This window comes from Balaenoptera musculus, chromosome 2 (assembly GCF_009873245.2).
Source record: "Balaenoptera musculus isolate JJ_BM4_2016_0621 chromosome 2, mBalMus1.pri.v3, whole genome shotgun sequence".
Classification (NCBI taxonomy): Eukaryota; Metazoa; Chordata; class Mammalia; order Artiodactyla; family Balaenopteridae; genus Balaenoptera; species Balaenoptera musculus.
Window position 1 is genome coordinate 160,418,273 of NC_045786.1, and position 27,164 is coordinate 160,445,436.

General features: G+C 44.6%; 1 protein-coding gene across 1 annotated transcript in view; it reads right to left on the bottom strand.

Annotated features, from left to right (window-relative positions):
* KCNK10 (potassium two pore domain channel subfamily K member 10) overlaps positions 1 to 27,164 on the bottom strand; it is a 136,813-nt gene that overhangs the window by 17,144 nt on the left and 92,505 nt on the right. Inside the window, 1 exon segment of the mRNA XM_036845190.1 lies at positions 20,942 to 21,102. Coding sequence (XP_036701085.1) covers positions 20,942 to 21,102 — 161 coding nt within the window.

Sequence of the window (27,164 nt, forward strand, 5' to 3'; positions counted from 1 at the left end):
CCCTCGCACAGAAACAAAGACCCAACACAGCCATAAATAAATAAATAAATAAATTTTAAAAAGAATGTGGATTTGATTAGACATGACCAGACAGAAGCCTATTGGTATTACTAAATGAACACACACAATAAATGTCCTGGTTGTTAGTTAATTGGCATATTTTTTTCCTTTTAAGAGAATTAAGTTATATAGAAACCCTTTAATGGAGCTTAATGTAATGACTAAAGTATACCTTCATCTTTCATGAAATGACTGGGCTGTTTAGCTATGCAAATGATAGCAGGTGTGGACATCACATGCTCTATAAGATAAAATAGTAAACAGTGGTCCACTCTTAGGTAGGAGTTGTGTCTCTGCAGGTAATAATTTCTTTAGAAAAGTATTCTCTTTAAACTAGAAGTATTCTCATCTAGTTTTAGATGACTTCAATCCTGCAAAGTGTTTAGCAGAGACACATGCTTTATTTGAACAGTTCTCCACAGAAGACCAAAAGCGGAGACCCCCAAAGACAATTTTTTAAAAAGACATCCAGGCCTCCTGATGTTCTCCTCATGTTGAAAAAAGACTAGAAAATGGACTTGGACCCACCCTGGTGACACACAGCCTGCAGCGTGCTGTTCACGACCATCGTGATGCTGGTGAAGGCCAACTAACCACCCTATTATCATGTTGTGATGGAATCAGATCACAGGGCATGACCGCTTTAGAGGACACCGGTCATTCCTTTTTGTCCGCCCATCATCTGAACCTCCTTCTTTTGTTTGGTGAAAGGCAGAGACCTCCCTCCTCCCAGCACAGAAGCTGAAGAATACCAGCTACACACTTTCCCAGCCTCCCTACTACAAGGACACAAGCATGCAACCCAGGCTCCCCAAACCAGAGAGACGTAAGTCAGACTTTGAACCAGGCACAACTGAGTGGATGTGGCAGAGTGGATCATGAAGTGTTCATCTGAAGCTTTTCTGCGTTTTCCTCCCTCTCTTTTCTCTCTCTGGCATCCCAAAGGCCATTCCTAAATGAGGGGTGATGATTCTCAGAGACATCTTACAGAACCACTTCTTCATCTCCCAGAGACTAGATAAGACTTGGCTAGGGATGGAGACAGAGAGGGGGCAGAATGGCCACTCAGCCTGGAAAGGGAGGAAGGAGGGAGGGACTGAGTCTTCCTAGGGTCTTCCAAGCACAACCCCCAGTGTGCAGGACCAGAGGCAGAGAGGAAGGGATTCGTTGTAGAGCTCTCCCCTAGGGTGGGCACCACCTGCTTCACCACCTGTGCACAGCCCACCACCTGCTTCACCACCTGTGCACAGCCCACCACCTGCTTCACCACCTGTGTACAGCCCACCACCTGCTTCACCACCTGTGCACAGCCCACCTCTCATGAGTTCTGGATCCTCCTAAGTCTCTTCAACAAAGACTGAGGGGCTTGGACACTGAGCGGGGTAGAGATGTGGAGGGGAGAAACTTGCCCCTGATCAAGGTGGAGTTGAATAGGACCAGATGGGGGCTTCCATGGTGCTGGGGGGGAGCGGGAGGGGGCAGGCAGCAGTGAGCACACAGTGGTGTTGTAGAAAGAGGCATGGGCCATGTGGACTCTGTTCCGGGACTGTAGCCCCAATGGTGGTCACGACGGTGGTTCTAGTAGCGGCATCCAGGGCCCAGAATCAGTGGGGTCAGCAGGGCTGGCTGCTGTCTGTGCCAGGCAGACATAGCAGTGACTTCTTTCAGGTCTAGTTCTACGGGTCATTGTTCTTGGCTGGGTACCTCCCAAGTATAGGTCTCCATCCACCTCAGGGATGTGAGAGCTATACAACAGCCTTTAAAATTTTTTTCTTTTTTGCTTAACTTAGCCATAGTTGGTTTCTCTTGATTCAGCTAAACTGCCACTCCTGGAGGTGAGGGTAAAACTGGCTTCAGCCACTCGGAGGTGGGTCAGGGACATAGCCCCACAGGGTCCCCTGCCGCCGCCAGAATTCTGGACTCCAAGATCAGCAAGAACTATAACCAGATGTGATTTAACTGCTTTGGGTAATATCTCTCTGACATTCCTAAATCTTCAGAAAAGTCTTCTTAAAAATTGCAGCTAGTTTCGGCTGTGGTATAGAAGAGGCTATATCCATTCCTGGGATGAAGGGTTATAGGGAGAGCGGTGCCAGCCTCCTCCTCCAGGCCAGCAGGGCAGGAGCAAGTACCAACCAAGGCAGAGGGGTCTGCCACCTGCAGGAGGGGGCCAGGAGCATTGCCAAGAGGGGTCCGTGGTTAGAGGCGAGATTGGTAATCTGGAGGAGTTGATGGGGGAGGACACAGGTTGTGGTCAGGACAGATATAGGCACACATGAGTGATACGCCCTGCAAGTACTAGAAGAAAAGACAGCTGGGAGAGGCCTGCTGGGGTGCCAGTGAAGCAGCAGGTATTCAGGCTACATATAGATGCAAAGAGAAAAGACTCAGAAGTACAGTTATCAACGTCTTAATGGTGGATCTCTTTGGGCAACGGATTTTCATGTGATTTTTTTTTTTCTCCTTTGTACCCTTCTGTGTTTCCAAAGTCTCTACAACGACCATCTATTCCTTTTTTAACCTTTACCATGAAAGAAAAGGAGGAGAGGTGGAGAGAACGAGAGGGAGAGGGAGAGGAGGAGAAAAGGGAAAGACAGAAAGTGTCGACCGTGCTCACAAACACTGCAATAGTTCCCCAGAGAAATAGCACGAAGCCCTGGAAAACTGTGCAGTTTGTCTTTCTTTCTTTTGGGAAGGGGTTGACAACCATGCCTTTGAGGGAAAACTGGAGAGAGAAGGAAAAGTAACTACTCCCTGTGGTAAAGTAAGAGAGATGGGCCTTGTCTGAGGCTTCAGAATCCCAGGGACGGTTGCCAGAGGTGGCAGTGGAAGCTGTGAGGATGTGGCCTTGTTCCAGTTCAGTAATTGCATCCTGCCTGCTGCCCATGCCACCTCCCCTCCCTCCAGAATGCGGCAACCCCCTTCCTGAGCAAAGCTGTTGAGGAGCCCCACTGTTGGCAAGCATGTGCCATCCCATCTCATCTATAACTCCAGTTATTTTTGCAGCTTAGTCTCTAAAGGGACTGGATCCTTTACTGGTGCCCAAACAGTGCACCAATCCATGCTTCTGTGTCTTTTTCAAGGTGGTTCCATCTGCTAGGATGTTCTTCCCTTTTTTACGCTTGGAAAAGTCCTGTTCGTTCCTCAAAACACAATTCCGACATTACCTCCTGCAGGAAGCCTCTGTCTTGTCAGTTACCGTGTCCTCTTCCCTGCCGTCTTTATTCCTTGCAATTCACCCCGAACTGCCGTCTTCCTGCATGTGTGTCTCCCTACCTTTGCATCCCATGTGCCCTGCACCATGTGTTTTTCTACACTTGCTCCCTCTTTCTTGGCACCTGGGGAAAATATGAGAGCAACTGTTTAAGGTAAACTGTTCTATGAAGGAACTAAAACTATTCATCCAGCAAGAGATAAAGTGTCAGGAGTTTCTAATGTAAGTGGCTCATAAGAGTATATATGACAGGCACAGGCAATGGACATACACACGCACGCACACAGGACGCTTTTGTTGAATTGAATTGAATATTAACAGCACAAGAACTGCCTCAAGGCGAGAGTCTTGACCTTTGAACATGGCCATTTACACGAGAATAGAAATTATACATGTATAGTCCTGAAGGTTACACAGGAGCTTCCTGGAAGTTTTTTTATAACCCCGTTCGGTTTATAACACCTGAGGAGGTGACTGGTAAATCTGTGAGGGTGTTTGTGGTCTCCTGGCACATAGTAGGTGAGGACAAGATTGGTTAGACGTCCTATAATACAAGAGTTAGTGGCACAAAGCAGAGGATTAGCCCAAATTTACTGTGAGTTTTGAACAACCCACTGAGAAAAATTTATGTGTATGTATAATAACCTGAGCTGAGAATGTAACTCCCTTTTAGGTATACACACACACACACACACACACACACACAATTTTTTGCACAGTTTCAATATAGGCTGAATTTTATAAGACTGTGACTCCAACATAAATTGCAAGAAGGCTGAATTTTGACGAGTTGGAACCTTGCCAAGAGCTGTTCTCCATCTTGGAAAACCCCATCACTGGCAGGAGAGTCCCTTGTGGCAGCTTAGTCACTGATACAACACACCTGGACCAGCCTCTGCATCCTACATGTAGATGCGAGGGTCTCACTGCTTCAGTACTTCTGGGGATTCATGACCAAGCACCTATTACAAAAACATGATTATTTTATTATAAATTACCTTCCTTTTTTTTAAAAATATTTATTTATTTATTTATTTTTGGCTGTGTTGGGTCTTCGTTTCTACACGAGGGCTTTCTCTAGTTGTGGCAAGCGGGGGTCACTCTTCATCGCGGTGCGCGGGCCTCTCACTATCGCGGCCTCTCTTGTTGTGGAGCACAGGCTCCAGACACGCAGGCTCAGTAGTTGTGGCTCACGGGCCCAGTTGCTCCGCGGCATGTGGGATCTTCCCAGACCAGGGCTCGAACCCGTGTCCCCTGCATTGGCAGGCAGATTCTCAACCACTGCGCCACCAGGAAAGCCCAATTACCTTCCTTTTATTCCTCCTTCATCTTGTAGCTAGAAAATGGTGTGTAGGTAAGTTGTACTACCTATGAAATTCGTTTCCATATAGTAAAGGGGCAGTAATAGTTGCTCTAAAAGGGGGTGTTGGGTATTATAAGGATGAGAACCACTGAGAAAGTTAACTGTACATTGTATTGGAGGTTGACTTGAGAAGTCTGTAAGATCACACTTACAGGTGTCTCTCGATGAGATAAAAGTCCATGTGCAAAAAGCATTATCAGGTCACAGCTCCCCTACTGGACTGCCCTTTCATCAAAATAATTGCATCTCAAAGGTTAAAGCCGTTTGGTTTTTTTTCCCATTGACATTTATTTTATTTTATTTTTTTTTTCCCATTGACATTTATTTGCATGCGATACTACTTTTGATTTCAAGGGCATTTTCTATATCAAAATGTATGAGTCTAGTCATTCTCACTCACTCCTTCCCCAGGTGTGGGTGCTGGGCCCTGCGCTGGAAACTGTGCTGAACGGGCAGACAAACCTGTCCTCACGGGGCTGATGCGGTGACAAGAATCAAACATGAAACTCAGATTCAAGGAGATGAACGTTACCTAGGCATGTAAGGTGCTACGGGAGTACAAGGTGCTGACCTTATTTAGGACTCGGAAAACCCTCCCTGAACAGCTGACGTCTATGCTGAGAGCAGGAGGAAGGTGGGACGGTGTTTGAAGCACCATAAGTATCACATGCAAAAATCTGGAGATGAAAGAGGGTGGCACTTCGGTGCAAACACACAGACCCTTGGAATTTCCCCGGTGAAAGCAGAGATTTCTCCCCAAACACGATCATCAAGGATCTTACTCTAAGAAAGAATGTTAACTGTGAAAAGCTTTAAAAAATTTTTTTAATAATTTTTTTGAAGCATAGTCGACCTACAACACTTATATCAGTTACAGGTGCACAATATAGTGCTTCGACATTTCTATATGTTACAAAATGATCACCACAATAAGTCTAGTTACCACCTGTCACCGTACAAAGATATTCCAATATTATTGACTATGTTCCCCATGCTGTACATTTCATCTCCATGACTCATTTATTTTGTAACCAAAATTTTGTACCTCTGAACCTCCCACACCTATTTCACTCATTTTTTAAAAATTCGACCAATATGAATTTTTCTCAAAGTCTGGTTGGTGAATTCGTTTCTTTTGTTGTTTCCCTAATAATGGGAGAGAATCTGAATTCAAGACATTCCTAAAAATATTATTAAAACTAAAGGCATGTGATCATTTATTAAAAAACTAGAAAAGAGGCAGAAAGCAACATGCCCATTTTTCAGGCAGGGCCAGTCTCATCCACCCTCCAACTACCCCTAGTAGAGGCTCCCAAAAGCAGGTGTCACATGTTTATCCGGCCATCTGGACAGGTCGTCTTCCTCCTCTTCCCTGGAGAAAAGTTTGACAAGCCTCCAAAGGGGAGGTAGAAGAGAAAGACACCTACCAGAAATACAGAATCAAAGGGCTAAGGACAACTGAGACGTTTTTCAAGAGCAGCAAAGACAAGAAGCAAATAGTGATGTAAGGAAAAGGATGAAAGCCAAAAAGAAAGTGGTAATAACACTGCCAGAGCACCATATGGCACTTAGATGGCATGCATTTCATTTTAAATGTTGATATTTGCTTTCTTGTTAGTTTTGGTGCCAACTCTGTTACCGTCCTTGATAAAATTCATTTTGAAAAAAAATCACACGGAAGCTTCTGTGCCCTATCCTTAAAATCATACATAAATTCCTTTGCTTTTTTTTTTAACTGCATGCTCTAGATTCCTGTTTCTAATTGTTCAAACTAAAGTGCAAAGCATTGATCGAATCAGAAAGGAATGTCCTGGTGACTGATGCAAGATGCCCATCACATTCATTTGTGCCTATTCAGCAGTGAGATGGAAGCTGGGGGAGGGGGGGAATGTGGATGGGGAGACAGCCAAATATTAATAATAATAATCTGACATGAGCCCTTCAACGATTCCCCAGGCTCAGGTAGAAATATTGTTGATGTTTTCTACAGTAAAATTCATTTCTGCCAAGGAATGGAGAAAAACTAACCCAAGGGACATTGTTCAGTCTAAGCGGAGCCATGGTGGCAGGAACGCAGTATCTAAACACCAGCACAGCAAAACCCGTCTTCCGGGGGGGGGGGTCTCTCGTTGATATTTGAGGAGCCATTTATCTTTGGGGAGGAAAGCCTTGGAACTCTTTGATGCTTTATAAAAAATATGTACAGGTCTGTGTGTTCAAGACCTAGTAAGAGCACATGCAAGCTGAGAGGCAACCAGCATGTAGCTAAAATAAGTTCTTTTTCATTCTTCGATTTTCCTTTCACCAGCATCTATCTATGGGGTGGAATATCAGGGACAGGTCTGCGTAGGCAGTTGCAGCCAGTGAAATGCAGTCAAGGATGAAATGCACAACCTCCCCGCTTGCTCAGATGGAACAGCAGACCTTCTGGATTCTTCCTTTGCTGAATCATGGCCGGTGCATCTTTTCCTCCCAAGGCAATGACTGATGATTGGAGCTCTATCCCAGTCCCACGCCTTCCTGCCCATTGGGTTCCCTCTGTCTGTTACTGTCCTTTTGCCTCCATTTCTCCAGCCCCACCCACCTCCACATCCATTCCAGGAAGGGTAGCACTGAAACCTGCATCAGTAAGCATCTCTTCTTCAGTCGGGTTTGTTGGAGGGGGATGCATAGCCTATACTCCCTGGGTGTGTGAAAAGGAATCTGGTTCATTTCTCTTTCCTCTCCAACAAATTCACCATCAATACTTATTTACTGAATGCCTCTAAAGCACTTAGCACTGAGCAGGTACCAGAGGGGTACAGAAAAAGAAAGACAGAGTATCCCTTAGCTTCAAAGCCCTTATGTTTTCCTTAAAGAGAACAATCCATTAGCTACACAAAACAGGTCCATCATTGAAAAAGTGTGTGACGTCAAATACACAAGCTAGAATTCACAAGGCCCTCCCCTGAGCTCCCTAAGCTAACAATGTGCTTATCATAACAATGAATAACATTTCTTGAGTGCTAACTGGATGCCAGGCATTGCTCTCAGGCATCAATTAAGTGCCCAAAGAGGTAGCTACTATTTTTATCCCCATTTTTCAAGTCAGGAAACTGAGGCACAGCCCGGGGTCACGTGGCTGGTGATCAGGGCTTACGCACTGAGGCCATGTGACTTCTGAGACCGCCTGCCCCAGCCCTGGTCTCACTATGGACACTGGTCTTCATACATGTCTGTTTCCTCCTTGGAAGAAGGGACTGTCTTTGTTTATGGCCACGCCCCCCACCCTGTTGAGAACACAAAAGGCGTTATTTGATAGCTGCTTATGAAGTCGACCTGGGGAGAGGTATAAAGGAGCAACCAGAATGGGGAGCCGGGGAGTGAACCATTATGAGGTGAAGAAAGGATTTCAAAGCAGCAGCGAGGCCAGGTGGAAACCAGGCGCCAACAGCATGTGAGGCCCAGGTTGGCCTGGTGGTGAACCACCCTCCCTCCTAGCAGCTCTGGTGCATGGCCAGAGCCGAGGAAGCAGAGTGGGAATAAGCGCAGGGACACAGCTGGAGGTGAGAGCGGGAGGAGGGGAGAGGGTTTAAGAGGGAGGCAGGGCCCAAAGCACAGCCTCTCCACTTTGCCCCCCATGTAACAGAATGACAGCCTTGGAGCAGCCCAGATTTCAGAGGACAGTCAGATAGCAAGTTACCAAATGTTGTCTTTGTGGCCTATAAAAGTTGAAGAAAAAAGAGAAAAGAACAAGTGCTGGTGAGGATGTGGAGAAATTGGAACCCTTGGGCATTGCTGGTGGGAAGGAAAAATAGTGCAGTTTCTCAAAAAATAAAACACAGAATTCCCATATGATCCAACAATCCCACTTCTGGGTATATACCCAAAGGAATTAATACAGGGACTTGAACAGATACTTGTACATCCGTGTTCATGCAGCATTATGCACAATTGCCAAAAGGTAAAGCAACCCAAGTGTGCGTCGAGAGACAGATGAATAGATAAACAAAATGTGGTCTATATATACAGTGGAACACATCAGCCTTAAAAAGGAAGGAAAGGCTGAAACATGCTACGACACGCATGAATCCTTGAAGCCATTACGGTAAGTGACAGAAACCAGTCAGGAAAGGAGAAGTACTGTATGAGTCCATTTACATGAGCATCTTGAGCAGCCAAATTCATAGAGACAGAAAGTAGGATAGAGGTTGCCGTGGGCTGGGAGGTTGCAGGGAATGAGGAGTTACTGTGTAATGGGCAAAGAGTTTCGGTTTGGGAAGGTGAAAGAGTTGTAGAGGTGGATGGTGGGGATGGTTGCACAACAGTGTGAATGTGCTTAATGCCACTGAGCTGTACATTTAAAAATGGTTAAAATGGTAAATGTTATGTTATGTATATTTTACCACAATAGAACAAAATAGACATAAAGAAGAAGCTGAAGCAGGCTCTAAAGTGTCCAGCAAATTCCTGGGGACACCTTAAATGAAGAGACGCTCACTGAAACAGTGACTATGGCCAGGACCAAAATGTTAATTCCCTGGAAACAGTGCCGATTTGAAAAGCCAGGATTGCTCTGTACTTTTGTACTCAACTTTTCTGAGTATGGGAATCCCTTTTGAACACTAAAAAAAAATCCTCAATCCCCACACAATAATAGGACGTTTGGTACCCATTGATTGTGCAAACCCATAAAGAAAAAAAAAGCTACTATTGATCCAGGAATCATATTATTAAATGAACTTAAGTGACTTATGGATGACTACCCCTCTATGTACATTTGGGAAAGGGTAGTAAGTATATAAAGGAGACGTTATTTATTCTATCTACCAGTAATGCTTGATGCACAAAATGATGCTCTGATCCTTTAAAATCGCAGCTCAGGCCCCTGGGGACCCACCACCCACAGGGTGAGAACCACAGCTCTATCCTAACAGGAGACTAAAACTCAGCAGTAAACTTCCAAGATATAGTGCAAAACCACTAAGTCAAAAATGCTATGAGGCACGAATGCAGCTCTCCTCAGAAAATAAAAAAACAAAGCATTTTCTCCCCCAAAATACAAAGTGTAATTCCTCTAACAGGAACGCACGTTTCCTAGGCTCGATCAGTTTGGGCAGCCCTTCCTTACTCAAAGCCATCAGTCTGCTCTGCAGTGTGACCATACCATGCCTACCATGCTGTCACCCCCAAGGGAGCGGCCTCTTTGGGGTAAAAGTTCAGAACACCAGCACACCTCTCAGTAATGATGTATTCTAAACACTTTCCCTTTCCTAAAACAAAAAGTTCTAAAGCAACTTGGAATTTATCAATGACCACTGACATACCAGTCATGGACCACATACCCTGCTCCAGGATGGGCAGAATCAACGGTTCAACAATGGCATCTCTCAATTTTTAGGAACCTAATTTGTCGGAAGATACACTAGAGTGTTTTTTACTCACTTGGCTCACAGAAGTAGCATGAGGCTAAGTGTAAAAGAAAAAAAGTTCTTTTAATATTGATAAATGTAATATAAAAAAGGTAGAGAGTTCTATAAAAGGGCAAAGGATTATTATTCTATTGTATGAGTGTCCTCCAAAGGACCCAAACTATCCTGTGAAAATTGGTGATGAAAGGTGAACATGGCAAATCATCCACCTATTAGGCTGGTTTTATGATACTAATAAAAATGTGAGTACTAATAAAATTCTTGGATTAAATTCATAACTCAGAAGTACCTGGAAGTTTTAAAAACAGCTTACCATACATACTAAGGCATCACTGGACTTTCAGTAGTTCCAAAATGCAAAGGTATAAAATGTTTTCATCAATAAATCCCCTGGGATTCTAGGAAGTGACCATCTCTTCCATGGGCAAGACCTGGCAGGTAAGGAATACCCATATAAACGTTCCAGAGACCTTCCTCGTTCGGATGGTGGTTTAGGAAGAGCTTCTTCCACCACTTTCCCTGAGGCTGGGACTGAGTGAAATCTCCAGTGGGAATTAAGATCTTGATGTTGATGCCCTCAAACTCCAGGTTCTCAAAACTGTTGAGGCAATCTGATGAATCCAGAAAAAGAAGAATGCTTTTGGAAAACAAGACCAGCCACCTCGGCTCACCAAGAAGCTTGGCTTAGAGCTGTATGTCCCTCTTATTGTCAACACCGAGTGGGCTGTACACAGTGGAGAAATGAACAGAAGAGTGGAGAACACAGTCTGCCTGGCAACCCGCCTCGCAGAGGTGGGCCCAAACCAGTCAGCCATCAGGACAGTACAAGCCCACTTTCACATTATAAGCCCACCTTCACATTAATCACACAGCAGACATGAGCAAGGGGGTATTTATTTAAGTCCTAGGTTAATCTCCAGGAGAAGAGAACACCAAGAAAGAGATGTTTGCCATCGAGGAGCCAGATTAAGGAGCCAGAGCAGGTGCAGAGAGAAGAATCCGAGGCAATGGTCCAATTCAAAGTATCCACAGATGAGATAAAGCTGGAAAACTAAAACCCTCTGAGAGCAGACAAAGACAGGGCCAATATTAGCTTTTTTCTCAACTGGCCATGTTTGTCTGTCCTCAGGTCTCACTAAACCTTTCATGAAAGACTCTGCTGAACCATCAGATGCTATCCCTACCTTACAAGAGAAAGAAGGAAGGAAGGATAGTGGAAAAACTAAGTCTGTGCATGCACATTGGGATGGGGCAATCTGGCTTGGAATCTCTGCTGTCACTTATGGGCTGGGTGACCTTGGATAGTTCACAGAACCAGTCCAAGCTTTCCAATCTCATAAAACTAAGAAGGCAAGAATGGTCCTTTGAGAGGGTTGTTGTACAGCTTACTCTAGGGAAAGCCCACAACCCATCGTCTGGCATATAGTAAATCCTGAAACAGATGAGCAACTTATCTCCAGAATTCCATACTGAGTCCCAGAATACTCAGTCTGCCTCAACCAAATCCCACTAGACAAATGACAAATCCAAGTCTCCCTACAAAGATCCCTATATACAGAAGTTTGTAAGCAAATGCCCATCCTAAAGTAACAATCAGATTCCCAGAAGTTACCTGTGATCAAAGTTGGCCAGAAAGAAAAAAAAAGAGTCTCTGTTCAAGCTACCTTAAAACTATTTAAATGGTAAATGCTATCCAGGCAGTATTTTAAGTAGTTATATTTTAGGCAGATTTGATAGCCTTGCTGTTTATAGGAAACAGTGAAGATGCATTTTAAAGGCCATTAAAACCTCCCATGGTGGGCTTTCCTGGTGGCGCAGTGGTTAAGAATCTGCCTGCCAATGCAGGGGACACGGGTTCAAGCCCTGGCCCGGGAAGATCCCACATGCCGCGGAGCAACTAAGCCCATGTGCCACAACTACTGAGCCTGTGCTCCAGAGCCCGCGAGCCACAACTACTGAGCCCGCGCGCCACAACTACTGGAGCCTACGCGCCTACAGCCCGTGCTCCACAACAAGAGAAGCCACCTCAGTGAGAAGCCCGCGCACCGCAACAAAGAGTAGCCCCCGCTCGCTGCAACTAGCGAAAGCCCGCGAGCAGCAACGAAGACCCAAGGCAGCCAAAAATAAATAAATAAAATAAATTTATAAAAAAACAAACAAACAGAAACCTCCCATGGTGATCCCAGATGGCAACAGGAAACACCAAAGGGACACTGGCCAGTTATCAAAGATAGACAAGAAAGAGGAAGAATCATAGATTAGATTAGTCCCCAGTGGGCCAGCTAGAGAGAGTGCTGAGATGGTATGCCTGCTGAAGAGTAGCGGAACCAACTATCTTTGTGTATATCATCAGAATCAAGTCCCCAGGCATGTTCCCTTATTGGTGAGAAATGATCTTATTCCCAGAGTATAAAATTTCTAAAGCCCTCTTCAAGGACCCATCTGAGAGAAGAGAATTCCGAGTGGGAACGGCACTGGCATTGAAGAACTGGACAGGACCGTGGATGGAGACACCAGAGCTTGTGTGGAAGATTCAGCCAGGGGACCAGGGCCCGCCCCTTGGGACCTGTGGGGCAACTGATCCCTTAAATCCCAGCAGAGTCATGGTTCTTACCTGGATGATTTTGCCCTCAAGGGGATATTTAGTAATGTCTGGAGATATTTTTGGCTGTCATACCGAAGCACTGATGACACTGGCATCTGGTGAATAGAGGCCAGGGAAGCTGCTAAACTTCCTACAATGCACAGGACAGGTCCCATGACAATTATCCAGCCCAAAATGTCCACAGAGCTGAGGCTGAGCAAGCCTGCATCAGAGGAAGGGAGAAACGAAGGACCATCATGGACAAACTGTGTCACGGCTGTGATTAAGAGATGCTGTGTAGTCTGTTTTGTGGATGTCACTTATACAGTTTGTCCCAAGTGCACATCTGGGACAATATTCTTAAATTAATTCAGCTGTTCTGAACCTGGTTGAGAAAGCTTTAAAAATATTTGCCTTCTGTGCATTTAAAAACAACTACCTCGCACCCCCTTCTAGCCCCTGAGGTGAAGTAAGAAAGCAGTTGTTCACATTAAAAACCAGGGTCTTCTCTCTGATCAAAATAAACTCACAATATTCATGTAACATTAGTCCTACTGGGTTATTTCTCAGGCATGTTTAATATGGTACGCACTAGTGGGGGCATGTCATAGAGGCAGAAAGACACACGTACACACACATAAACACACGCAGACCCTCGGGCGCCCTCAGCCCACCACCTGGCCCTCCCCGGCCCCCCGCTATTTAGGCAAGATGCTGGTGTACATAACTAGTACCCCAACGAACTTTTCCACTAATACTAGGAATTGGAAATTGTAGTTGAACCCACAGAGCCGAGAATAATACCCAGTTTCCAAAACAAGGGCTTTTACCTTCTTGACATAATAATAATTTTGTTATCCCCATTGCTGCTAGGGACTAGTTCAAAGACACGCTGTGAGAAACAAGTCTCCTGCCAAGGGTGTTCTTCAAAATCTTTCTTTGACTCAGGCCAGGCACACGGCAGAGGACTCCAGGAGTCCTAGGCTTTCTCCACCAGCCCCTTCCTGCAATTCAATGTGATCAGTTAGCCCACTAATTGAACATCATAACCAGACTGAGATTGTCATCACCCTGTTGTAAGCATTTGGTGGGTTCTAAAGTCCCCAGGTTATCACAGCACCGATAAGCCTAGGGTAACATTTTACTATTTGTCAGCTACACCCAGGCTCCTTTCGTTCCAAAGGCAAATACACATTTCTGCTGTATCCTTGGAAGGTAGGCCAAAGAAGAAAAAAAGTGTCCCTTGGTTTTAGAGACAATATCAGAAAGCCTGCTGATCAGCCAGGTAAAAAAAGGCAGCTGCTTCCTCCCAGAGGCCAAAGTCCAGCTCAGAGCAAGAAAATGGGATCCAGTCCAAAATCTGACCAGGTTTCCTACAGTATCCTATCAAGTGACAGTCGGCCCAGCCCAGCAAAAGAGCCAGCCCACAGAAGGGGAAGAAGAGGCTGCCCACTTCCACAATCTGCTTTGGGGGCTTCCCTGGTGGCACAGTGGTTAAGAATCCGCCTGCCAATGCAGGGATACGGGTTCAAGCCCTGGTCCGGGAAGATCCCACATGCCGCGGAGCAACTAAGCCCGTGCACCACAACTACTGGGCCTGCGTTCTGGAGTCCACAAGCCACAACTACTGAAGCCCATGCGCCTAGAGCCCATGCTCTGCAACAAGAGAAGCCACTGCAGTGAGAAGCCTGCGCACCACAACGAAGAGTAGCCCCCGCTCGTCGTAGCTAGAGAAAGCCCGTACATAGCAACGAAGACCCAACAGAACCAAAAATAAATAAATAAATTAAATAAATTTTTTTTAAAAATCTGCTTTGGAACCCAAGTAATCCCTGCTCAATCCCAAGTAATTATCCTTCCTCGCTAACTGCCCAGATTTCCTGCTGGAAACCTAGGAAGAATTATTTTTACTTTATGTTATATAAATACTTATAAATTATCCCAAGTCCAGGCTCACTCACTCAACTCACTGTGTGGTTTTAGGCAAGTCACAACAAATCAGAGGCTCCATTTTTGTTGGATGCGATATGAGTTTCACTGGAGATGTGTTCCCCAAAGAGTGATCCATGGGCCACCTGTATCTAAATTCCAGGGATGCTTGTCACCCTAGAGCGGAGCCAACAGGTAGTCCCAGGGAATCTGCACGTGACATTACTAGTACTCACCTATTTTCCCATCCCCTCCCCTTCCTGGAGATCAAACAATGCATTCCAGGCCCTCTTTGCGGTTGGATGGAGCAGTGTGACTTGTTCAGGCCAGTGGGCTGTGACTGGAGGCCAAAGCTTTGAAGAGCCATGCCATGCCTGGCTCTATTCCCCTGAAAAACCCTGAAGTCTGGAGAATTGCCCAGGCAGCAGCAGACCGGGGGGAGGGGGGTGAGTAAGCTGGTGGTGTTTGTTAGGTATCGTATAAGTTAGCCTCTCCTCAGTCAAGGATCCCAAAGGCCACCGAATTTATCGATACGTAAGGGGGAGAGAGGGCGGCATCACTGTGAGTGGTCCGTGTGGCCAGCAGTTGGCTGACACCTGTGGCAGATGCTGTCATTTGCTTACCCCAACTTCTCCTTTGCTCTCAGCATTCTAACTTTGTTCATCACAGCCGGAGATGAAACATGATTCCTCTGTGCCTTGGGGTTCTGAAACTTTAGCAGGCATCAGAATCACCTGGAAAGCTTGGCAGACACAGATTGCTGGGCCCCAACTTCTCTAAGAATTTCCACGTCTAACAAGTTCCCAGAGGACGCTATTGCTCCTGCTGGTCCAGGGACCACACGTTGAGAACCAATGGTCTAAATCAATCCACCCCATTCTCCTTCGTCAATTACTCACTTTCCTAAGCTCCCTGGCGGGTAGGAATGGTCATGCGACCCAGTTCTGGTCAATGAGACAGAAGAGGAAGTCTGCAGGGAAAGTTTGGGGCAAGATTTTTCTCCCATAAAAGGAGCCCTTTTTGTCTTACTTTAAATGTGGTTGAGTAATCAGAGAAAGTCAAGTACTATATGATGTCACTTATATGTGGAATCTAAAAACTACAACAAACTAGTGAATATAACAAAAAAGAAGCCGACTCACAGATATAGAGAACAAATTAGTGGTTACCAGTGGGAAGAGGGAGGGGGGAGGGGTAGGGGATTAAGAGGTACAAACTATCATGTATAAAATAAATAAGCTACAAGGATATATTGTACAATACAGGGAATACAGCCAATATTTTATTATAACTGTAAATGGAGTATAACCTTTAAAAATTGTGAATCACTGTATTGTACACTATATTGTAACCTACAGTATTGTATATCAACTATACCTCAATATAAATAAATTTTTAAAATGTGGTTGAGTGAAAACATGCTATTGGGTCCTGAGGCAGCCATCTTGCAAACAAGGTGGTCACAAGCCTGAAGATGCAAAGCTAAGGTGCCAAAGACAGCAGAGCAGAAAGAGAACAAACCTGGGTATATGCATGTGATATTGTGATTGAGAACAAGAAATATGTATTTGGTCTTGGTCTTTCCTGGCACAGGGCTCCTAAAACCCTTGGAATTTCCTATGATGAGAGCCATAAAGGTTCTTTTGTTATGTTAATGAGGTAGCTTTGGAATCCCCTAAAGATGGGGGTTGGTTACTAGGGAAACCAACCAGGAATAGAGGGCTGGAACTTTCATTCCCACCCCACCCCACCTCCAACCCCCCATTTCCCAGGAGAGGAGAGGGGCTGGAAGTTGACTTGATCACCAATGGCCAACGATTGAATCAATCATGCCTATGTGATGAAACCTCCATAAAAACTCAAAAAGGAGGAGATTCAGAGAGCTTCCAGGTTGGTGAACCATAACACTCCACATGCCACCATGCCAGGCCCCAAATTCCCTGCGGACGGAAGCTCCATTGTTTTTGGACCTCGCCCTGTGTATCTCTTCATCTCACTTTTGATTCATATCTTTAAATATCCTTTGTGATAAACCAGTAATCTAGTGAGTAAACTGGTTTCCTGAGTTCTGTAAGCCACTCTAACAAATTAACTGAACCCAAGGAAGGAAGATGCTGTGGGAACCTCTGATTTTTAGTCATTCATCAGAAGCACGGGTAACAAGCTGGACTTGCAGTTGGCATCTAAAGTGGAGGGCAGGCTTGTAGGACTGAGCCCTTAACCTGTGGGATCTGATGCTAATTCCAGACAGATAGTGACAGAATTGAGTTGAAGTGTAGGACACCCAGCTGGTGCCAGAGAATTACTTGGTGGTGTGCAGAAAAATCCACACATTGGAATTGGCACCAGAATCCTTAACTTGTCACTGGGAAATGGATGCACCAAACCTGAAACAATCTTCCTCTAGCCTTCTTGCTATGCGAGATAAGTAAGTGTCAAATTCTTAATCCACTGTAAATCGACGTTGGGGGCAATGTCCATTTTCATGTTGCACGTAGAAGAACTCCAGCTAGAGTAACACTCCGTATCTCTACCCCCACTGCTCAGCCAGGCAGTGGCTTACCCAGTGGACTCAGCAGAAGGGACTGAGCTCCCTCAGCTCAGACTCTTTCATCTCTTGTTTGAAACCATCTGCTGCAGAGAGCTGCACTGTTTTGCTCTCTATGATGTAGCAAGGTCAGTGGAGCAGACCCTGCCCTCACTGAGGAGGCCTGTGCTACCAATGACCGAGATGGAGCGGGAGGCAGATTTTCTAAAATGACCATGGAAGATGCCCCTCCCTAATCCCCAGAACCTGTGATATGATGAGCGATTACTCCCATGACTCTGTCATGTTATAGGGCACAGTTCACGTTAAGATGGGGAGATTGTCCACGTGGGTCTGATCTAATCACATGAGCCCTTAAAAGCATAGTGCTTTCTCCAGCTGATGGGATAGCGCAGAGGGGAAGTCATAGAGATAGAAGAAGGGTTCCATGCTGGTTTTGAAGATGGAGGCCAAGGAATGCAGGCAACCTCAAAGGTAAGAATGGCCCCCACCTGACAACCAGCAAGGAAACAGGACTCTCAGTCCTACAACCACAGGGAACTATTCTTTGCCAAGACCTGAATGAGTGTGGAAGCAGATCCTTCCCCGGATCCAGAGCCCAGCCCGGCCAGCACCTTGATTTTAGCCTTTGATATCCTAATCATAGAACCCTTGCCAAGCCTGCCCAGACGTTTCACCTACACAACTATGACATAATAAACGAGTGTTGCTTTAAGCATCTACATTTGTACTAATTTGTTACACAGCAATAGAAAACTAATACAGCAGGGAAATTCTTCGAATTCAGGGTAAAAATGGTTAGTAAGTCCTTTTGGCATCAAAGCTAAAGCTACATTCTCTGATGAGCTTATCAGCAATAAAGCTGACCTTTTAATCTCCATCTGACACCTGTGTCTATTTCTCAATTAGTTCTGAACTCCAGAGGGGGAAAAAAAGTTTTCATTTATTCACCCCATAAAAACCCCAACAGTCGGGCATTCAGGAATGCTTGTGGCATTTCTATATAATACAATAAGTCTCCACAATTCTTTAAAATGAGGCTCAGACGTGGAATGGGATAGAAGAAACCAAATCATATCACCTCAGAATATAGGCACCTAGATTTTATATTTTATCTTTACTCCACTAAAAATCCTCTCCTTCCTAGAGCTGAGAGAAAACACACCAGATGAATGGAAAGCCTTAATCAGTGAGCAGGTGAAAAGATAAATAAATAAATAAACCTTCCTCATGGGAACTAAAACTTCACAACCCCAAGCTTTGTTGGTTCGTACAATTTTCAGTTCTCAAATAATCACCTAAGGGTAACGGGCCTCTCAGATGTAGTTTAAATGAAAAGAAAAAAGCTTTGAGATTTTCCACCAAAACTGCACGCAGCAAGCAAACTCCTGCAGAATCAGTTGTTTGTAGTTTCAGGAAGTGTACCCATGTTCCTCCTGGAACTCAGACACCCCTTCCACAGCCCCCTCCAAATGTTCTGCAAACGCATACATAGTGTGCTTCCAATTCGGTAATATACTGCTGCTCCTTCCTAGAAGACTCCCAGTCTTTGATGGCACTGCAAGGACCTAAGTGGGCCATCAGCATAAAAATGAAACGTGAGGGGCTTCCCTGGTGGTCCAGCGGTAAAGAATCCGCCTTGCAATGCAGGGGACACCCGTTCGATACCTGGTCGGGGAACTAAGATCCCACGTGCCACGGGGCAACTAAGCCCATGCGCCACAACTAGAGAGCCCTCGTGCCGCAAACTACAGAGCCCACGTGCTCTTGGAACCCACGGCACAACTAGAGAGAAGCCCACGCGCCACAAGGAAGAGCCCGCACACCGCAACGAAAGATCCCGCTTGCCTCAATGAAGATCCCACGTGCCTCAACTAAGACCTGACGCAGCCAAAAATAAATAAAATAAATAATAAACCTTAAAAAAAAAATGAAACGAGATTTTGAAGGCTCTGTCCCAGAGTCCTGTGAATGATCCATTTGAGAGACATCTTTAAGGGGAAGAACAGTCCTCTGTACTTGCAGTCCGAAATTCGTTATGGGAACTAAGTCCCCAGTTTCGGTAGCAGATGTCATCAAAATGGTTGCAACTTCTTCCCTCATTTAGAATACAGTAACCAAATTTTATTTTTGCTAAAGGGGGATTTCAAACGCCTGTAGTCTGATCCTTTCTTTCTACAAATAAACTCAGATCTAGAGAAGCTATATAAAAATAGAAATGCCAGATCAGTCATTTCTCCATTTGACTCCTGTTCTTCTGAGTGTTTAATCCGCCAGATTCATTTTTCTCTAAATCAGAAGCCAAGAGGACACGGCTAAAAGGGTACCTCTGAGAAGTTCAAAACTGCTCTTGGAGACAAGGTTGCCACATCTGGTTTAGGGAGACGAGCATCTGAGAAGCACAGAAGCTGAGCACTGATGGTTTCCATGGTGATCACGGGGCCCAGGTGCATGTTCTAATGAGGCCAGCCAGCATTTCGGGGCAAAGACTGTGGAACATTCCAGGAAAACCCCCATGTCACCGAGCTACTCATGAAATTTGAATGGGTGGCTAGCCTGCCAACAAGTGCTTCTTTCAGGGGACACACAGCAGCACTGAACTCTGTGTCTGGCCCTGTACCAAGCTCTTTTCCATACGTTATTTCATTTAATCATCACCCAGACCTTAAATTCAAATTCCATCCCATTTTGGCGATGAGTAAACTGAGGCAGCTCACCCAAGATCACTGAGCTTATAGAAGGTGGCTCTAAGCCAGCTCTAGTGCCTTATTCCTCCACTCAACTCTACCAGAATTTCTGAAACTGGTAGCTCTCGAGGGGAGAGCGACCTTGCATTCTTCTAAAGAGAAGTTTATGTCACGATTTCTTGTCTCAGAGGGGAAAACAAGCGCAGCCTTAGAACTTACCACTGATCTATCTTTGCCCATCATTGCCAGATTCTGAAAAAGATCTCAAATTATCATTTTTAAATATGAAGTCATCATGAGAAATAATTCCCTGAAGAAGGTTTGAAAGACTTGAGAATTATGTCAAAACTGAGAAAGAGAGCAGAAACGACCTTACACCTAAGTAAAACTAGTGTTCTGTTAAACTGTGTGAACAGGTGTGAGATAAAGGGCTTTGGAAACCCCAGTCCAATCACGTCTACTCCACATGCCTGTCACTGATGCCAGGAATGCCATCTGTAGAAAATAAATAATTCCAATGAGATTTTTGTCCCTTGTTTAAAGGTGAGTATTCTCAAGAGGAAAGACCTAATTAAGGCAATAGCAATCATCAACACCTTAGTATGAATTAGTATGTTAGTGTACTACTGCTGATGGAGCACTCAGCAGTGGGGGGGGGGGGGACCATGAGGAGACAGATACATAGCACAAAGCAATGTCTAGAAAATGCAGGCTTCTGGAAGAGGTCTTAGAAGCCAGAATCAGCCTGAAGATGCTGTGCTTGGAAATAAAGTGAAGGAGCTCTAAAAACAAAATGGATGGATTTATAATTCTCTACTTTATTGCCAACACACTAAGGAACCCATCTTCCACCTTTCATAAGAAATTGCGTATGCCTCACCTCTTCAGAAAATCTGTGTTGGCAAATCTATACTTAACCCTCTTGTGTTGTGATTCCAGGAAGACCAAGACCGACAAGAGACAAGAGTTTAGGCACAGTACCTGTGACTACCATGGGCCAAAATTAAAAATATGACCATAACATTGAACTATTCCCTTAAAAGTGATAATGATACAATAACACCCTGGTAATTCCTTCTGGATCCTGTCAGGCTAAAGCCAACTGGATCACAGAGGTTAGGGTTTAAATAGATGGCAGTACTCACTCGAAAGACCTTCTCCACTCTTGCAATGCTCGTCCCAAAAATGGTTCCAAGTTGGTCTCCAATTCCAGCCAATAGGAAACCAAAAAGTGGAATTCCAAAGATGGCATATAAAATGCAAAAGATTTTGCCTCCTTCAGTGCTTGGAGCAATATTCCCATACCCTGGTGAGAAATAGTAAAAAGAGAGAGGGAGAATGGTGAGGCGCCAGAGGAATTACAGCACTGAATGAAAGAATCCGGACTTCTTAAAGGGTTTCTCCATTCCCCACCCCCCCCTCCATTTCATGAGTTTTAGGAGCAGAACTTCATTTCCAAGGCCCTATAAAATTCAGAACATTGTTCCATTGCTTCTCTTCCTTCTCTCCCTGTAAATACTTTCAAAAGGATCCAGGTTTCCAGGATCTTATTGTGTTTCGTTAGATGACATTTTAGGAAATCTATGATCACCCAGAATTGCATTTCTGATGGGAAATGGTACAGCCCATTTCAGAAACATCAAACATCTAGGATGTGTCTGGTTTAGGGACGCTGAACACCTGAGAAGGGTTCAGCATTGCCTTTTTTAGATTTAAAAAGAGCTTCTCCCTTACAGCCTCATCCCATGGCCATCCCCTCCACCTGACAGGCTGTGGTTGTCTCCAGCATTTGCCTTCTTAGGGTGATGGGTGCTCCACATTAAGGAGGATGTGTGGTCTAGTACAAATTCAGAAAGGACCCATGGATCGTACAGCCCTACCCTGGGAAAACAGTAAAGAGTGGAGGAGGGAAGACTTCGTGCTCTTGCTCACACTGACAGTGATGGTTAGCTCTGCCCGGATCTCTTTTTCTCTTTCCTAGGAACTCCGTATCATCTGAGTCCTGCCTTTCCTCCCACCCACTTCTTTTTTTTTTTTTTTTTTAACATCTTTATTGGAGTATAATTGCTTTACAATGGTGTGTTAGTTTCTGCTTTATAACAAAGTGAATCAGTTATACATATACATATATCCCCATATCTCTTCCCTCTTGCGTCTCCCTCCCTCCCACCCTCCCTATCCCACCCCTCTAGGTGGTCACAAAGCATCGAGCTGATCTCCCTGTGCTATGAGGCTGCTTCCCACTAGCAATCTATATTACATTTGGTAGTGTATATATGTCCATGCCACTCTTTCACTTTGTCCCGGCTTACCCATCCCCCTCCCCATATCCTCAAGTCCATTCTCTAGTAGGTCTGCGTCTTTATTCTCGTCTTGCCCCTAGGTTCTTCATGACCTTTTTTTTTTTTTTTAGATTCCATATATATGTGTTAGCATACAGTATTTGTTTTTCTCTTTCTGACTTACTTCATTCTGTATGACAGACTCTGGGTCCATCCACCTCACTACAAATAACTCAATTTCGTTCCTTTTTATGGCTGAGTAATATTCCATTGTATATATGTGTCACATCTTCTTTATCCATTCATCTGTTGATGGACACTTAGGTCGCTTCCATGTCCTGGCTATTGTAAATAGAGCTGCAATGAACATTGTGGTACATGACTCTTTTTGAATTATGGTTTTCTCAGGGTATATCCCCAGTAGTGGGATTGCTTGGTCATATGGTAGTTCCATTTTTAGTTTTTTAAGGAACCTCCATACTGTTCTCCATAGTGGCTGTATCAATTTACATTCCCACCAACAGTGCAAGAGGGTTCCCTTTTCTCCACACCCTCTCCAGCATTTATTGTTTGTAGATTTTTTGATGATGGCCATCCTGACTGGTGTGAGATGATATCCCACCCACTTCTTGCACCAAGGATTATCAGGTGCTAAATAAATGTTTGTTGGTGGAATGGATGTTTAAATACAAAAGAATCCTTTTATAGCCAGGTCTATTCATATGTTATGTCAAATAGTGCTTTGAAAACACCAACACCTGCATTCTCAAGAGTTCTGCAATTACATAAGTAACTCATGTCTAGTGAGTATTCGGCTTACTCTGTATGAAGGGACTGAAGAAAGTGGTGCTGGAAGAAAAAGGCTTATAGCATTAGCACAAATTATACAGAGATGAGACTCTAAATTACTTGTTACTCACTTTCATGCCAATGAATCTTGCAATATTATGCTAACTAGTGTCTAGATAGTCACCTAACTATTCTCCCATATAAGGCAACTCATGTGGAGCCTATTTATAAATCCATGCAAGAAGTGAGTTATTGGGCTCATGGCTTACTGGCATTTGCGGGATGCAACAGAGTAAAGATAATGTTGATGGTTGGTCCATCATTCGTCCTCCTATGGGCCTGGAGAACTCACTGTTGCTATCTGCCTTTGGGTGATGAGTCACCTGGTTATTTTCCCTTTCAATTTTCCAGTCACAATCATTCAAACCTCTTATCACAAATCATCTAAATTATAGCTTCTATTTCTTAAATGACTGTTCAGGCAAGCCTTCCTAATCTTGCATTTCTTTTATTCACCATGATTTTGATTTAATTGTGAAAAAAAAAAAAAAAGGCTCTCAGAACTTTTTTCAGGTGTTTTCAGGAACTTGGACAAAATCATTTTGTAAGCATTTCCCTCTAGAATAATCCAATTTACATTAAGATAGCCCGATTAAAAAAGGAATAAAGGTGCCTATACAGCTCCACTTTATGCAGAATTATGGTGACTCCTGGAAATATTCTGGTAATTTGTGGAAACATTTATGACTCTTGCTTGACTGTCTCATAATTGCCTGATTACTGTCAAGGAATATAGGTTTTCTTTTAGTCTGAATATCTCAGAAAGAAGCACATTGCAGACACAGGCAGACAAATTGAGGCTTTGATCCTGCTTAATAGGCCTCTTATTAGCCCTAACAGGGGCTGCACCCCTTCCTCCAGCTTTTAGAGAGGATCTGCCCCACCACTTGGGTAAGGATTGTGCTCGGGGGACATTCCAGTGTCACCTAAGGAGCATGAGAGAAAAGTGGGAAGATGAGGCTCGAATCCGATACCACCTTCTTCTACCTGGTTGGCCTTAGGCTCGCTTCACCTCTCCAATCCTAGTATTAGAAGGGTTCAAGGACAATGTGGGGAAAATCAGTGAACTGTAGAGTGCTATACCAATGCAAAGTGTTAGTAGTAGTATTACAATCAGCTCCTTACTTGTTCAGTGTTTTGCAGACTAGACACTAAAATAAAATAAGAGCAAAGTTCTTGGGCACTAGTGAAGTAATATTCAAATTGTAACAGGGAAGAGCCAAATCTGACTACATGTTGGATCTGTTTCTTTTACTTTAACCTTTGCTTCCTGTTGCTTTTGTTCACTAAAAGGATAGTGTCTGTACACAATGGCCTGCCTCAGAGAACCCTGCCCCTCTGCCTGAATGTTAAACCCAAGTGCCTTTGTTCAGGGAAACATCCAGACCCTGTCCACCTGTGGATGGCTGCAAGAAAGGAGAAATTAACACATCCCCTCCCTGAGGTTGGCCATTTCAGGGAACATCTGCAAGTCTTATAGCCTTTTTACTTTACTTCCTCGTCTCCTCCCCGTCTCTGTTCTATAAAAGAAACTGGCATCCAAACCCTGATAAGATGGTTTATTGGAGACACTAGTCTGTCATCTTCTAAAGTCAAAGTCGTTATTCCTTGCCTCAGCACCTGTCTCTGATTTATTGGCCTGTCATGCGGCAAGCAGAGCGAGCTTGGACTTGGTAACAAAATCAGTCTTTAAATGTATTTCAGGCCATCACTTCACATCGGACATAAAGTAATTGCTGTTCTTGAGTAATGCTGTATTTTGTGTGTGTGTGTGTGTGTGTATCTGTGTCCCCTGCCTCTGATGAACTATATGGAAAGACGGTTCTCCAGTTTGACCCTTAACCCTGTTACTCTGAGAAAATTCCAGAAGTTACATTTTAGAGCTTTGCTCTAAACAGGAGGCAACAAGAGGGCCACATTCCTGGATTTTTGCCTCTATTTGTACTGGGCCTGCTAGACTTCCCTGCCCCTCCTTCCAGAAGGCTTGATAGAACTTTGAAGTAAGGTATAACAGTGGCTCTAGAACTCGAGACTGCAGGGATTCCTGTTCTGATTCTTCCACTTACTAACTCTCAGATCTTGGGCAATTTACCTTTCTGCCTCGCTTTCCGCAACTGAATGATGGAGCTATTAATAGCACCTACCTTATAGCTTAAAGAGTTACATGTGAAGCATGAGTAACCTGTGGAGATTAAATACATGTGAAGCATGATGCGAAGAATAAGCCCTCAGTAAGGATCCACAATTATCATCTTGCCCCAGGTTTTCTGTGGGAAGGAATCGTTTCTAAGCTATGTGTCTTCACGAAAACTAAGCCCCAGGAGAAAACAGGGTTGGTTCCTATTTTCCCTCTGGAAACTCCACTGTTCTCCTATAGCACCAGGACAAAGGACAAAATGCCCGTGCCCCAGGCTGGGCTGACTCAATGGCTTGGGTGGGCCCACAGCTGGATTTGGGGTGTGGGTATCCCTGGGGCAGCAAAGGCTGGGAAGTGAGAGGCAGCTGGTCAGGCAGAACTAGCCCAGGACGTTAGAATTGGATTTCATAAAGCAGAAGAAGTCCCAGGAGCTCCTCCACCAACTGGCTTCTGGTGACTTTTGGCAGGAGATGACCAGCCCAGAGAGAACATTCTGTTGTGAACGAGAAGGACCAAGGCAGTGCTTAGCTCTGGTCACCCCTGGCTAGAAAAGAGCCCAAGCCCTTTCCAAACAGAAAGCTGGTGTTTAAAGAGGACTTAGGCCTGAGTAGTGCACATGAAACTCTTCCATTTGCTGTTTACATGCCAAAGTCAAATCTTGGGCAAACCATGTGCTACTCAGCTCTGGTATTTGGTTTAGAGTACATGTTCTCAAAGCCTACTGTCTGTGCATTTATGGGCGTGTGGCCTGTGCAGTCACACGGAACCCCACACTTAGAAGGGCCCCATGCTTGGTTTAATGCTCTGCCCTGGCCATTTTGTCATTCTTAATCTTTTTTTAGCAAAAGACTGAATTTTCATTTTGCACTGGGCCTTGTGCCTTATGTAGCTGGTGCTGGTGAATAAATCTAGGCTCCATGGCTTACCGACCTTGAGATACTGAACAAGCTACTTGACATCCCTGGGTCTCAGTCTTCTCATTAGTAAAATAAGGCAAATAAGAGTACCTACCTCATGCGGTTAACGTGAAACTAAGTGAGATAATGTATGCGGAGCACAGTTCCCGGCACCTAGTAAGTACCCAGTAAGTGTTAGCCGCAGTGACAGCTATTCCCAAAGCCATGGGCTAAACATCCAACCCAAGTGCTAGTCAAGTAGAAATAGCTGCCTCGGTCCCTTGGCAAGAACAGTTCTTAACTGAGGCCACCAGGCAAGGAACACAGTTACTGACTACCGTCTGGGACCTGATGAGGGGCTCTCTAGGATATGGGTAGAGCCAAGTGACTTAATCCAAAAATGTCTCAAATGGAGAATTCCCTGGCAGTCCAGCAGTTAAGACTCTGCACTTCCACTGCCGGGGACATGGGTTCCATCCCTGATCCGGGAAATAAGATCCCACATGCCACGCAGTGCGGCCAAGACAAAAAAAAAAAAATGCCTCAAAGATGAAATCTAATTGCATTCCATAGCTGTTGGTGAGAACTCGATCATTTTCTGCCCTTCCACGAGTGATGGTTTGTGGGAAAGAATCTGCACACAGGAGTATCATTCCTCCAGCTTAGAAAAACTAGTTGCTGGAGACCCACCAGCAGAGTCAACAACTGAGGCAGGTGGGACTTTCTCACATCAGAATTAGTTACTGAGAAAGGGAACAGGGTGCACAATGGCCTCAACAAAGACAACAGTCTAGTCTTCTGGCATGGCTCCTGGTTTCGAGAAGAGCCTGAATGTTCTCCCTTTTGCCATACACTTGTAGATCTTTCTGTATATCTGAGCACAAGAAAACCTTATTTAAAAAAAAAAAAGAAGCTTTGATATTTTCAGATCAAAGGGACCTCTGATACAGAGTAATATCACTGCCTTTCAGGAAAAGACTATTATTCCTAAGATCTCTCTAACACATTCTAAATAATGAGCACATTTTTTTGTGTCTGAATAGTACATAGTACATAGTACTCAAGAGAGTCTTTCTGGAGAGCAATTTGGCAAGCCTTTAAAAGGTCCAGGCCCTTTGACACAGCAAGCCCTGGGGGATCTTTCCAAGGAAACAGCCAGAGATGAAGATCACCATTCATGAACAAAGATTTTCATCGTGATGTT